The sequence below is a fragment of the Phascolarctos cinereus genome, unplaced genomic scaffold, assembly GCF_003287225.1.
Source record: "Phascolarctos cinereus isolate Bilbo 61053 unplaced genomic scaffold, phaCin_HiC Scaffold_9;HRSCAF=440, whole genome shotgun sequence".
Classification (NCBI taxonomy): domain Eukaryota; kingdom Metazoa; phylum Chordata; class Mammalia; order Diprotodontia; family Phascolarctidae; genus Phascolarctos; species Phascolarctos cinereus.
This window is the reverse complement of record NW_027556402.1, coordinates 264,299,367-264,312,977: the sequence shown is the minus strand read 5'-3', so window position 1 is coordinate 264,312,977 and position 13,611 is coordinate 264,299,367. Positions and strand designations below refer to the sequence as shown.

The 13,611-nt window shown below is 56.5% G+C and overlaps 1 protein-coding gene across 1 annotated transcript in view; it reads left to right on the top strand.

Annotated features, from left to right (window-relative positions):
- LOC110197177 (mucin-5AC) overlaps positions 1-9,428 on the top strand; it is a 35,040-nt gene extending 25,612 nt beyond the window's left edge. The window contains exons 33-45 of the mRNA XM_078148896.1: positions 309-559; positions 1,149-1,332; positions 1,810-2,020; positions 2,659-2,837; positions 3,563-3,659; positions 3,907-4,019; positions 4,355-4,389; positions 5,612-5,734; positions 5,832-5,930; positions 6,420-6,539; positions 6,961-7,015; positions 7,292-7,409; positions 8,392-9,428. Coding sequence (XP_078005022.1) covers positions 309-559; positions 1,149-1,332; positions 1,810-2,020; positions 2,659-2,837; positions 3,563-3,659; positions 3,907-4,019; positions 4,355-4,389; positions 5,612-5,734; positions 5,832-5,930; positions 6,420-6,539; positions 6,961-7,015; positions 7,292-7,409; positions 8,392-8,683 — 1,877 coding nt within the window. The 3' untranslated portion in view covers positions 8,684-9,428. The remainder of the gene's footprint in view (positions 1-308; positions 560-1,148; positions 1,333-1,809; positions 2,021-2,658; positions 2,838-3,562; positions 3,660-3,906; positions 4,020-4,354; positions 4,390-5,611; positions 5,735-5,831; positions 5,931-6,419; positions 6,540-6,960; positions 7,016-7,291; positions 7,410-8,391) is intronic.
- Positions 9,429-13,611: the final 4,183 nt, after the last annotated feature.

The following is a 13,611-nucleotide window of genomic DNA, read 5'->3' as shown; positions in this document are numbered from 1 at the left end:
CACCATAACCAGGAATGTTGTGTTGAGATGCTAAAGGGCTTGTGTAGAAGACCTGTGTGTCAGGGGAGAGCCTTGCCAATGGCCAGGGGATGGGTTTGGTGCAGTCCAGTTGACTGGAACATGAGATTCTCACTGTACACACTGTAACAAACACTGGTCAGCAGAGGCTGAGGGCAGAATTGTCTACCTTCTTCTATCCTTCATGCCCCTGAAGGACAGCACAAGCTGGCCACGGCCCCTCATCATGAAGGGTCCCTGGTGGCTTACATGCTGTTCATTGGCCCCCTTCCCCCTCCTTCTCTTGCCAGGTGTGTGCAGTGGCTGGGGAGATCCTCACTACATCACCTTTGATGGTGTCTACTACACTTTCTTGGACAACTGCACATATGTGCTAGTGCAGCAAATCCACTCCGTCTATGACCACTTCCGGGTGCTCATTGACAACTACTTCTGTGGTGCCCGGGATGGCCTGTCCTGCCCTCGGTCGATCACTGTTGAGTACAAAGGCAATCGCGTTGTGCTCATCCGGACTTTGGTCCACGGAGTGATGGAGAATGAGGTGGGAAGGGCTTCTTTTCCTGGGAGGTCCTAGCTATGCAAAAGGACCTGCTGCAGCCTGCTCATTTGAGCTGCTTCTTGGTGTCTTGGACTCCAGATGGGAGGTGGGAGGGGGGCCCAGATCACCACACAGAATGAGGGTATAGCCCTGCCCAGCAAGCAGGACTCTCAGCAAGGGCACATGCCAGGCACCATGGCAGAAACAAGCTGGGTGATAGCAAGAGGCAAATGGTGGCTCGTTCTTCCCCTCCTCCTCCCTCTCCTTGTGGGTGGAACTGCACTTGGGCCCCTGAAGGCTCTGCCAGTGCAGGAGGAAGGATGGCTTCAAGGATGCTCCACATGGGACTGAGGTACAGAGAGGGCCCCCCCAGATCCCTTTCCCCAGGGCTGGGGTGGCCTAACCAAGTGATTCACATGTGCTGACTTGGACAGCCTGCCAGGCTGTCTGGTCCAGCTCCTTTCCCCAGGAGGTATTTGAATTAGGTAAAGGAGCCAGCATTGGAATAGGAGCCGTGTTCAGCAGGGGCAGTCACACCTAAGTGCAATCCCTCTGACTCATTGTTTGTCGTTAACCGTGACTCTGCCCCCAGGTTATCTTCAACAACAGGACTGTCAGTGCAGGGTTCAAGAAAGATGGCATTGTGATCTCCACCCTGGGCATTAAGATGTTTGTCACCATCCCGGAGATTGGTGTCCAGGTCATGTTCAGCGGGCTGCTCTTTTCAGTTGAGGTGCCTTTCACCAAGTTTGGCAACAACACAGAAGGGCAGTGTGGTAAGTGCCTGGGCTCTCATGGCCTCACCCATGTGCCTACCCCCCAAAGGAGAAAAAGTCATGGGGTGTCTCTGCTGATGAGGGATCTGGCTGGACTTGGGCAGCTAGGCTGGCTAGAGTACTTGTATGGGCTTGGGCCTAATACCTATTTGAAGGTAAGCTTGAGGGAAGGCCTTGATGCCTCATGCCCTTACCTTCCCCAAAAAATCTCAGGGAATTAGCAGCTGAATCCCTCATGAGAACATTATCCTGATTTTATTTCTAGGTCCAGAGATAAAGCAGGGTAACTGAGGCAGGTTGATTTACGTAAGGCTTGTGGTGGTAGTGAGTCATGACCCAGGTGTTCTGGCTTCTATCACAGGGCTCCCTTCGGCCCTGCAGCTTCCAAACAAGCAGATTGGGCTTCGTAAAAAATGCTCCACCATCTCTGAGTAGGTTTCTCCTGAGCTCTCAGTGACACCATATACTCTCCTGCAGGGACATGTACCAATGACAAGAAAGATGAGTGCCGCCTACCTGATGGGAAGATTGTGTCCTCCTGCTCTCAAATGTCTGGCTCCTGGAAGTACCATGTGCCCAACCAGCCTTACTGCTATGGACCATCCCCCACTCCCACCCCCACAATACCTTCCCGTACAACACCCAAGTCATGCCCACCTTCTCTTCTCTGCAAGCTGATTATGAGCAAGTAAGAAACCAAGGAGCACAGACAGGAAGTAGGGGCCCGAAGAGTTAAATGTGGGCTCAGGCAGAGATATGAACAGGGGTTCAATTTCAGCTCCCCTTGGGAAGGAGCTCTCTAAAACCTGGGGCTCCCCAACAAGAATGATTTGTCTGGTGAGGGAGTGAGCCCTCTGTGACCAGCAGTCTCCACGGTGAAGCTTTCAGATGTTGCAGAGGGGAGCTGGGCACCGGGTGGGAGTGGCAGGTGGATAGGGATCACTGAGCTTCCATGTGCCTCACAGTAGCAGATTCTATAATCCTTTCCTTACAGAGCAGGGCCCTCCGCCAGGTGTTAGTGGGAAGTTAGAAAGGGTTTATTGAGAGCCGTGACAGTCCTGAGGAGATGCTTAGGAAGAACAGGGAAGAGAGCGAAGTGTGCTGCTGGACAGTTCCCATCATTCTAACCCTGAAGTCAGTCTGACACATGGGAACTGAGGCCAAGAGGTGTTGGTTCCGATGGCTTGGTTCTATGGGCTGTGGGAAGGCTCTGAGATCCAGGCTCCCTCTGCATGGCCCAAGCCAGGGCCAGATGAGCCCAGACTAGGCTGCCTGGGCACCCCTGGGACACCATCAACTGCTGACTTCTGGCTCCTATTTTTAAAGGGTCTTTGAAGCATGTCATCATGTCATACCACCAGAGCCCTACTTTGAGGGTTGTGTGTATGACCAATGCCACATCCCTGAAGGCAGAGTATGGTGCTCAGGCTTGGAGCTGTATGCATCCCTCTGTGCAGCACAAGGCGTGTGTATCGAGTGGAGGCACGAGACCCAGGGTCAATGTTGTGAGTGATCCTGCTTTGTTTCTTTGGCCCGGCACAGGAAATGGGATGAAGTTGACCTGGGGGCCTGAGGAAAGGTGGAAGGCTTGGGAAGTCCATCCCATCACTAGATAGAAGGGGAAGGAGCTCTAATGGTTGTTGGTTCCAATCCCCTCCATTTAGAGATAAAGGAAGGGACTTGTCTAAGGTCACATGGTCCTAGATAGCCAAGTTGGGCTCAAACTCAGCTTGTCTGACTCCAAGTTCCACACCAGTAGCCTCCCCATCTCTGACTCAGTTAGTCCTTCAAAACTGGGCATCTACCAAGGACATGAGTCTAAAACACAGAGATGTGTGAGAGGCAGCGGCTACCACATAGGATGTGGCGATAAGATCAAGATCAGAAATTAGAGTCCAACCCGCTCATTTTATAGATGGGGATAATAAAGATCTCACGGCTAGGAAGTGCCAGACCCAATACTTCTCTGACTGAACATAGAGTTGGGGAGTAGAGAGAAGAAAATGAAGTGAGGGTTCTGGCTGTGGCAGAAGTTTGGGGTTGAGAGCTCTGGAGCTGGGGTTGGCATGATGAACATTATCTTCTAGGAAGAGCACAGGATGGGTAGAGGGCACTGGGCTGGAGCTCCACACATAAGGCATGGACTTGGAAGGAGTCAGGGCTCAGCTCTTGAGGGAGTTAGTGCTCCAAGGCTATGCCTCCTGAGTACAGTTTTTCCCTTCTCATATAGCCCTTACCTGTCCTGGTAACAAAGCATACCAGGCATGTGGTCCAATCTACCCGCACACCTGCCAAAATCCTCAGGGAAGCATCAACACCAGCCTGATGTAAGTCGTTGAATTAGGTCCATGGACACCTGCCTCTACCCTGGTTCTTTAACTTCGAATGTGGAACACTCCTCGGCCCTGGGTCCCCATTTAGAGTTTGTGAGAAGGTGGTCAGCCTTTGTCTGCTTCCCTTGGTACCCACTCCCACCCGAGATAATCCAGACAGGCTGTTGGCTTCCCCACTGGCCCTGGGATGGAACCAGGACTGAGAAGGATTGTGTCGAGATCTGATTCTCTTTTCCCTTAGCATTGCTGATGACATCAGCCTGTTAACAGAAGGATGCTTCTGCCCCAATGGCACCACACTCTTCAGCTCCAACTCCAACATCTGTGTGCCAGCCACACCACTTGAGTGCCACAGTAAGTGATATGCTTGCACTCCTGTGGCATAATCCTGGAATCCCAACTAGATGGGGCTCAAAAGGGCATCTGGACCAGCTGGTGGTTTCCAGAGAAGGTGGTTGGTCTCTGGAAGGGTGGCTTTGGGTGCATGAGAGGGCCAATGAGCTCATCCCTGGCCAGGAGGCGTGTGTGCCAGCCAGCCCTGGGGTTTGTCCCACTTAGCCCACTGGGGTGCTTCTGTGAAGTTCTTCTTCCCCAAGCACCACAAGCCAGTGGATGTTTTGGAGGTCGAGGGCTGCCCTCTGAAAACAAGGCCTTTGCCTACAGCCTGCCTCTCTTCTCCTGTCTTTCAGCCTGGTGCACGGGCCCCAGTGGAGAGCCTGTGGAGGTGAGTATTTCTGTGCCAGGCAGAAGGCCCAAGGAAGGAAGGTTGGGGAAACTCCTCCTGCCTGGAGCTGCTGGGTGCCCAGGGCTCCTAGTCCTTCCTGGCCATGCTCTGCCCCAGCCTTCTGCTCTGCTCTGATAAGGGAGGAGTTGAAGGACCATCACCGGCCTGCAGATTGCATTGCCTCCTTTGCCAGGCCTACCGCCCGGGGCAGCTCTTCCCATTGTTTTTGCTCTGGGCTTGGTGCCCTCCGAGCTAACAATGAGGGCATTTCCAGGGGTCCGGGGTGTGTGTGGGAGACGGTGGTTCTGCCTTCCTCAGGCTGTGACTAGGACTTGCATAGCAGAGATCTGGAAGGTGCAGGCCTCTGGAGCTGCCTTCGTACTTGGCCAGCCTGGCCCATGGGGACTTTCTGTTCTGGGCCAGAGATGCAGGCGTGTCTCTGAGTCAGGCCAAGTCAACGAGTGCTTCCTGTGTGTCAGGCACTGGGCTAAGTTCTAGGGGCACAAATGCAAGCTGATAGAAAGACAAGCTGCCTTCAGGGGGCTTCCATTCTAATGGGGGGAAGATGGCAGCTGAGAGGGGCAAGTGCTTACGTGGGAAAACAGTGACAAAGCCCTGAGAGAAAGGAGTGTGGCGTGGGACAAACGAGGCCTGATTGGCTTGGGTCCTTCTCAAAATGGAGGCTGTGGGAGGAGGGGCCGCAGGGCGGAAGGACCTTCCAGGGAGAGGCCCTGGAGAACACCAGCCCGGAGAGCTGTCCCAGCGTGGAAAGGGCTGCCCTCCCTGGGGGCCTGCCGGCAAAGGCTGCATAGTCACTTATCAGATAGGACCCTGAGCTGGGGGCTCACTCCACCTTCTGAGGCACCCTGAGGACAGTCTGGAGAAAGGCAGAGGACCTGCCCCCAGGCTCCTCTCTGACCTTGCCTAGGGGAGACAGTCAATGTTCATTTAATCTAATTAGGAGAGAGCAAGAAATGACAGTGGCCCTCCAAGGAAGGAAGACGGTGGCCTTTCAGGCTGGCCTGGAGGCACTGCCCACTTCCACCTGCTGTCCTCCGTGAGGACATGGGGTGGGCGGGGGCTGCACCATTCTCCAGGATGGCCGGGCACCCCTGGCAAGCTGCAGACCCTCACAGCTGGCCAGTGCCCACTCAGGCAGGAGAGAGTAGAGATGGGGCCCACCGGCACTAACCTCGGCCCTGCCTCTTGCCTCCTCTTCTAGCCTGGAGCTGCAGTGTCCTCTGGTCCCTGTGAAACGTGCAGCTGTGTCCCTGATAGCAACCCAGAGTCCAAGACCTATGTCATCAAGTGTGAGGCCAAAGTCTGTGACACCCACTGTCCAGTGGTGAGTGTCCTGTTGCCCAGGCATCTCCTCTGGGGGGCAGGGAGCGGTCATAGCCGGGTGAATCTCACCCTGGATCTCCTTGCCCCTTGTGCCCTAGGGCTCCAAGTACCAAGAGAGGTCGGGCCAGTGCTGTGGTGAATGTGTGCAGGTGGCCTGTGTGGTGCAAGTCAATGACAGCTCGGTGCAGCTGGTCCAGGTGAGTGAGCCAGGCCCGCTGCACTCCTCCCTCTCTCCCCCCAGCTGTAGACTCAGCAAACCTTCTCTGCAGGCAGAAGTGCCCTCCCCTGCCTGGGCTCTGCGGGTGGGCATATTTCAGTGGCAGGGCGGGTAAGGTCCAAGCTCAGAGGCAGAAGCCCACCCACCGATCATGCCCCTGCACAAACCTGAGCCAGGGCCCATGCCTGTCCATCCCCACAATCCCTCCCGATTGTGCTGTGCCAGCCAGTCAGTTGGGGCTCAGTAAGGGGGTGATGAAGGAAGAGGGTCCATGCCCTAGAGGAATGCCCAAGGGGAGAGGGGAGGGTGGGGCGGCCTTGTCCAGTGCTGCCGTCCACAGTAGGGAAGCCCTGGACCCAGGGCTGGGCACACAGGAAGGGCTTCACAGAGAAATGCTTATGGACTGGATAGGTGTGAGTACGGCCAAGTCTGGGTTGTCATTCCCTGCCCCTTCTCTTGTCCCTTTCAGCCAGGAAAAACCTGGTCTAGGCCTGGGAATAAATGTGTTCAGTATGAGTGTGAAGAGGTCAATGGCCAGCTCATTTTGGTGACTGTGAAGAAGGCCTGTCCCCCTACCCTCTGCTCCCCGGTAAGCTCAGGGGGGAGAGGGCTCACTTTCTTTCTCCCCCAGGGAGCAAAGGAATCTGTAGATGATGACCAGGGCCTCCCCCTCGGCCCAAGACCTGGGTCCTGTCATGGCCAAGTGGGGTGGGGGTGTCTAGAGTTGGGTGTTACGAGAAGCCTCTTCCTTCCCTTGAGTCTCCCTGGAGGCTGGGCTAGACCCCAGCCTGCCCTGTTCTGTCCTCTCCTGGAGGTTGGTGGGGTCTCCCCTCCCCTCCTCACTTCTGAATCTCCAGACAGCCAAAGGAAGTCCTGTTAGGGCCAAGACTCTGGGGAAGAGGAGGGCAGAGGAGGCTGAGCAGAGGGCAAGGCCAGCCTGCTCCTGTCCACTGTCCCACTGTCCCACTGGGCACTGGCTATGAATGACTGTTGTCTCCCCACATACACAGGACCAAGTCAGAAGGAGCGAAGATGGCTGCTGCCTTGTGTGCCCATCACCGTCCCGTAAGTGAGCCTTGATCCTTCCTTCTTGGCTGCCCACCCGACTGGAAATCTGGGTTCCCCCAGGAGAGGCTGAGGCAGGGGCTGGGAGGGAAGGTGGAGGGTCAAAATCACCCTGGAGAAGCCAGACAGGAGAGCAGCACAGACCTGACCCAGGAGCCTGCCCTGGGAGTGGGCCCCTGCCCCACCCCTGTGGCTCTGTCCACCTGGACACAGCCCCTTGACCGGCCCCATCTGCTCCTCAGGGTTGTGACCTCGAATGTTCTGTCTCTGCTTCAGAGGTTTATCCTTGTGCCATGGGTCGCCATACTCAAGTCATCCGGAAGGGCAGCTGCAACTCCTCCACCCCGCTGGAAGTGACCTACTGCCAGGGGAACTGCGGAGACACAATGTCCATGTGAGTGCCCGGTGCCCTTCCTGCCAACCTTCACATCGCTGGGCTCTGTGCTGCATGGCGCCCTTTCTGTCACCCAGGAGCCTTGGTAGCAGGCCACCCAGGACCTGAGGGGAGAGCAGATGGCTCAGGCCTGCAGGGTGTTAATGGGCTGGCCAAACAGGGCCTGGGCAGAGGACAGGAGTGAAGGGCCAGAGAGAAGCTGGGAAATGAGAGTGGAGGAGGCAAGGGGTCAGGGGCTGAGAGCTTCGAATGTCCCCCTGGGTAGGTCAGAGCCCACGGGCTAGCAAGGCACAGTGGCACTGGAAGAGCCAGAGGCTCTGGTGCCAGATTCGTGACCCTGGACAAGTCCCTTCCCCTCTCCAAGTCCCTTCCCCTCTCCAGATCTGTTTCATTCTTGGTACAAGGAGGGGCCTAGGCTAGGTGGTCTCCCAGGTCAATTCTAGCTTGATCTGCTCAACCCAGGAGTTAGGTGTTGTGGGAATGGAGAGAAGCAGGCAGACACAGAGTGCCCAGAAGTGGCTGTAGTGAGAGAGGTCACAGTGGTGCTTGGAGAGCACTTTATAGACATGATCTTATTGGAACCTCACAAAACTCTGGGAGGGAGTCGCTACAGCTGTTATCATGCCCATATTACTGATGAGGAAACTGAGGCCGAGAAGGGGTTGGAAGGCACACAATAGAGGGTGTCAGTGATGGAGTCTGAACCCAGGGCTTTCCTGATTCCAAGAGCTGTACCTTTCCTCATACCCCATGTTGGCCAGACCAGGTGTGTGTGTGTGTGTGTGTGTGTGTGTGTGTGTGTGTGTGTGTGTGTGTGTGTGAGAGAGAGAGAGAGAGAGAGAGAGAGAGAGAGAGAGAGAGAGAGAGAGAGAGAGAAGATGGAGGGAATGCAGAGGTACACAGACCTGGCTCAGAGGGCTCAGCTGGGGGCCACCCTGGGCACCCAGGACCCCAGCTTCATTCTCCCGATTCTCCCCGGCAGCTACTCCTTCGAGGCCAACGTGGTGGAACATCGCTGCCAGTGCTGCCGAGAGCTGAGGACCAGTCAGAGGAACGTGTCTCTGAGCTGCCCAGATGGCTCCCACCTGGCCTTTGCCTTCACCCAGGTGGAGGAGTGTGGCTGCCAGAGCTCACGGTGTGACAGTCTAGACATCAAGAGTAGTGACAAGGAGGATGAGTCAGCCCCGAGCCAAGAGCAGGGAACCCTGGTGCACCAGGATGAGCAGAGCCTGCACCGGCGAAGAGCTGCACCCAGCTCCCAGCCCCGGAGATAAAAGGGCCCCAAGACCGCTTTGGGTGAGGGCTGGGGACAAAGCCCCCAGGCCCCCAGGCCCAGCCTCCTAGACATCTCTGTTTCCTCCTCATTTCAACTTCCATTACTGACATAGCTTAAGCCTCTCTGGGACCACTCCCGGATGCTTCCAGAGTCACTGGCAGCTTCCCCCTTTGCCACCTGCAGCTGGCCCTGTCTGGCTAGAATGCCAGCGTAGGCAAGTGGCTGGCAGGATGAGACCTGTGTGCTAGCTTCCTGGGCATCCGACGGGGGAAGCTGATGCTGTCTGGGTGTCTGCGGCTGACTGGCACCAGCCACACTGCTCTGGGCTTTCCCCATGGCTCGCCAGTTGGGCTTCCATGTGTCCGCTACTAGGCGCAACAGCACTGACTGTCACAAGCGCTGGTCAATCCCCTCTGGAGCCCCTAAGGCCCGGCCCCTCCCTCCCCTGCCCAGCACCTGTGCACAGCTGTTCTGTTTGTACCGGGCCCCACCACCACACCGCCATGGTCCAGCCTTATTCCTGAGCTGCTGGCCAACGTCTGCGCAGCCCAAAGTGAAAGGTTCTCTGAGACCCATTTGAAGTCAGGTAGCAGAAGTAGGGGGGTCTCTGAACAGACTTTGGGAGGCCTGGGTTGTATCTGGCTCTGGACTCTTTCTCCTCAAGGGAGTGGGGTGCCAGGTATGGCTCTGCTCCCTGCCCTCATCCCTGGCCTGGCTGGGGCTCTGCTTGGGGACAGGCACCAACAGGCTCCTTCTCCTCATCCAAAAATGTTCATCTGGTTGATTAGAAATAAACCTTTGGCATTTTGCAGTCTGAGTCCTGTCCTGATCTACCCATGTCCAGTGAGCAAATCTCCCTGGGGTATTCTTCTCCACACTGCCCCATCTCTCCCCGGGGAGCCACAGGGAGAGACCCAGGGCCTCACTTGCCCATGCCCACGACAGCAGCAAAGTGTCTGGCGGGGAGGGGCAAGCTTACCCCAAGCTGAGAAGGAGTGAGTTGCCCCCTGCCTGGATCACTGCTCCAGGCCAGCTGCTAGCCCTGGGCACCACGGGGGAGCAGGGAAGGGCTTCTGGAGCCTCTGAGGTTCAGAGTGTGAACAGCTCCCTGAGTCACACAGGCGGCCATGGCTGGACAGTGGTTGGAAACTGGCCCTGGTTTAGCTGCAGGGACTTGGGACAGATGGAGCCATGAACTTTCAAGGAGGGGGAGGCAGGTGAACAGGAGACCCACCCTTGAGAAAGCAAGGAGGATCTGCCCTTGTAGAGTAAAGAGAGAATTTTGGAGCTGGAAGGGCATCCCAAGCAGGAATTCTACCCCCACTCCCCCGGCAGAGTTCAGCCAGCCTCCATTTGAACATCGCTAAGGACAAGGAGCTCACTACCTCACCAAATAACCTATACAGGAAGCACTCTAATTGTTAGAGAGGGGGATGGACTATGACTCTCTGGGCCCAAGGAGGAAATAGAGGCTCAGAGACGAGGAAGGGGCAGCTTGTGTGGACCCAGCATTGGCCTCCTGGTCTGATGACTCCATCCCAATAGCCTTCTCTCTGCCTGTGCCCCTGACTGTCCCCCTGCTGGTGCCAGCTCTGCCCTCTGTCACTCCCTGGCCCTCAGAGGGCTGGGGCTGGGTCCTAGTCCTTTGGGTCTGGGAAGGCAGAGGTCCCAGCTGTCCAGGCCAAGCCTTTCCAGTCTTTAAATGCAGCGTCCCACGGGGAAAGGGGCCGGGAGACTCGGGGGAAGAGTTCTCTGGTTAGCTCCTTTGCAGAAAGGGGCTTGGTCACCGGTTGGCGGTGAGAGCCTGGAAGGGCAGTGCCTGGGATGTCTGCAGGGTCCCCACTGGCCACTAGAGGGCAATGAGCCCTTAGTTAGCCTGGGCAGGCCTGGCTTCCCGGCCTTTGTTAAGGAGGGTAGCTCTGTCCCTTAGCCCTCCCTGGGGGCATGGGTGCCCAGCTAGGCCAGATTGGTACCCATCAGCATGATGGTCTGACACCTGGGGTGGGGGTGGGGGGTAGGGGGACGCCAGAGCAGGAGGGGCAGCAGCAGCACCCCTCCTTGTCATCCCCTGACCCCCGGGACTTCAGAGCTGGGCCTTGGAACCTCTCATTGGCTTTGGGGGGTGGCAGCACCAGTACTCAGAACCCTTGCCGGGTAGCAGGCAGGCAGGGACCGACAAGGCCTAGGACAGGACCCACTGTCATTGAGTCTATGCCTGCCTGCTGTTCCTCGAGTCCTCCTTCTCAGCAGCTCCCGGAGGGGAGTTCAGCGACGGCTCTGATGGGAGGGCCAGGGTGGCCCTCTTCCCATAGGTCACTGGTCTGTCCCAGTGGTGCAGGGGACGAGGAAAAGCGTCGGCCTAAAGTGTAGAGCAGAGCTAGGCTGGGTGCTCCCTCTGAGGTGGGAGAAGACACAGATATTTGCCTACATCTGCCTGGGACAAATGCTGAGCTGGGGCCAGGGTCGGGGTGGGGGGCGCTACTGCTGTTGCTGGGACTTGGCAGAGGCTTCCAGAGCACTTCTCCTGTCCCCTGCACCTCCCTCAGGTTAAATAGTTGAGAATACAGGACCAGTAACCCAAGAAGGACTCGGGGCATGGCCAGTCAGTGCATGCATGCATGAATGAAAACATGAATGAATGCATGCATGAATGAATGAATGCACGCATGCATGCATGAATGAAAACATGAATGAATGCATGCATGAATGAATGAGTCACCGTGGCTGGAATTCCCAGGGCTGGGTCAGGTTCCCCCCTTTAAGCACCAAAAGGTTTTTATGTTAATCGTCTGGTTGCAAATCCTTCACAGAAGAGGGTTTGAGGGTATGGGATAAGGACTTGGAGGAAAGGTCTCTCATTCCTGGGTGGGATTGTGTATTGTACAGAGGAACTGGGCTCACATCCAGGTGATGGGGGCTTCCTCAGTTTCCTCTTTTGTCAAATGAGGAATTGGGCTTGATGAGCACCTAGCTTCCTTCCAGTTCTACCTCCCCAAGCAGAGGGGACTGAGCACAACCTCGGGGTCCCCACAGGGAACAGCAGCCACTGCCCGGGCTGTCTCAGCAGTGAGTAACCCAGGCTGCTGTGCTCTGAGTGCCCATGGTCTGTCTCCTGCCTCGTCAGGATTTGGCAGCCGGGACTCCCCCTACCGCCCATCTGCTTGCCACTTCTGGTCTGTTGTGGGCTAGGAAATCAGACAGCCGGGCTGGTTAGCATTATATGTAAGAGAGGAATCAGTAAACTCCCAGTAAAGGCTGCCATCCTGTCCTCAGAAGTCTTTATCACTTCTCTTTCCTGAATCCTAAGTGGCGCTCTGCGTCTGCACCTTCTCCCATTGCTCCCTGCCCTCCAAGTCCCTCCCCCACTTCAGGCCTCAGCTTCCTGAAGCCCATGAAATCATGAGACCCCCACTGGCCACTAGAGGTGCGAAGTGTCTTTTATTCATTGCCATCTCCTGGGTGAGCAAGGCTACTCTGGTAATGTTTGTGCCAGGAATCACTCAGACTCCCTGGCTGGGGCCCCTGGAGTCTTTGTCAGAGGAGCTAAAGCTCTGGGGGCCCAGCCAGTGTGGGACTGTGGGCCTGAGCCCCAGTGTTCCCTGGCTGTTTAAGGGCAGAGATCTTCCCCTGGGGGTGGAAGGTCTGGCTGCCTCCCATATCTCAGGAATAAGACAGCTGAAGCTTAGCCCAGGGCAGCTGGATTTACCCCTTCCCCCAAGGCTGCTTGCAATCTGAAGGGTCCTGTGGCCCCAGGGAGGGGTCACACCTCTCCTTAGACAGGCAGCCTACAATTAATTAGGAAAGGAGGCCTCTGGGTGATTGGCACCTTGTGCCAGGGGCTGTGCTGGAGAGAACAGGTAATCTTCCTCCTCCCTGCCAAGCCTGGCCCCATGCAGAGGTGACCCAGTGTAGGCCTGACGCTGTCTCCTCTTCTGTCTCCCCAGACCATGGGCAGAGGAGAGCCGGGGCATGGAATCACTGACACTCTGTGACCCCACAGTAGGATGTGCCAAAGGGTCTGTGCCAAGGTGGTGTCCACCCGGGGAGGGGGGAGCATGGGTGGGGGAGGGGCTGTCTCTGGGCAACCAGAGGCCTGGGCCCCCACCTGCTATTTGCATTGGCCTCTTGTCAGCTGGGAAGAGCTGGGCCCAGCCTGGGGCCCACACAAAGATCTGATTGATCAGGGAGTAACTGGATCGAGGTAATACCTTCAGAGGGCCCCTGCAGGTCCCCCAGCTCGCCTCTGCCTGCCAGCCAAAGTTACGCAAGTCAGACTTGCAGGAAACAGAGACAAATCTGGTGCCTCCCTCCCCCAACCCCATCCACATGGCTTTAGCTCTGGAAACCTGGCTCCTTCCTCCTAATCACTCACCCTCCTTAACCACGGCCCCCAGGTCAGTCAAAGGGACAGCAACCTCAAAAAAGGCCATGTTGGCTTTGGCCACCTGCCACCAACTCTCCCTCCCAGCCCTTCACAGTGTGTGCCCTGGACTTCCACAATGAAAACTGCTCCCATGAGTGGGGCCGCTGTCTCTAGAAGGCCTTGTTAAAATACGTGTTTTAGCCTGGGCCCTGGGACTGGGGGGTCTGGTGTGAAGGAGACCTGAGGGGATGAACCATGGGGAAACCATCCTGGCTGGCCTCTCCACGGACCAGGAGTGAGACTTCTGTCCTCACTTCTGCCTTTTGTCCACCAAGAAGGTTGAGCCAGATGGTCTGGACACCCGGATGAAGGTGAGGGTGGCCCAGGGATTTAGGGGGCTCTGAGACAGAGCTTGGTGAGGTATCCAAGGCAAGTTTCCTTCTTGAGAATTGTGCCTTTCAAAGACAGATGACAATGATTTTTAGGGCAAAGAGCACCAGAGTTGAAAAGGACCTTTCATGGGAAACAATCAAGTCTAGCCTTTCCCCATTTTATTGATGGGG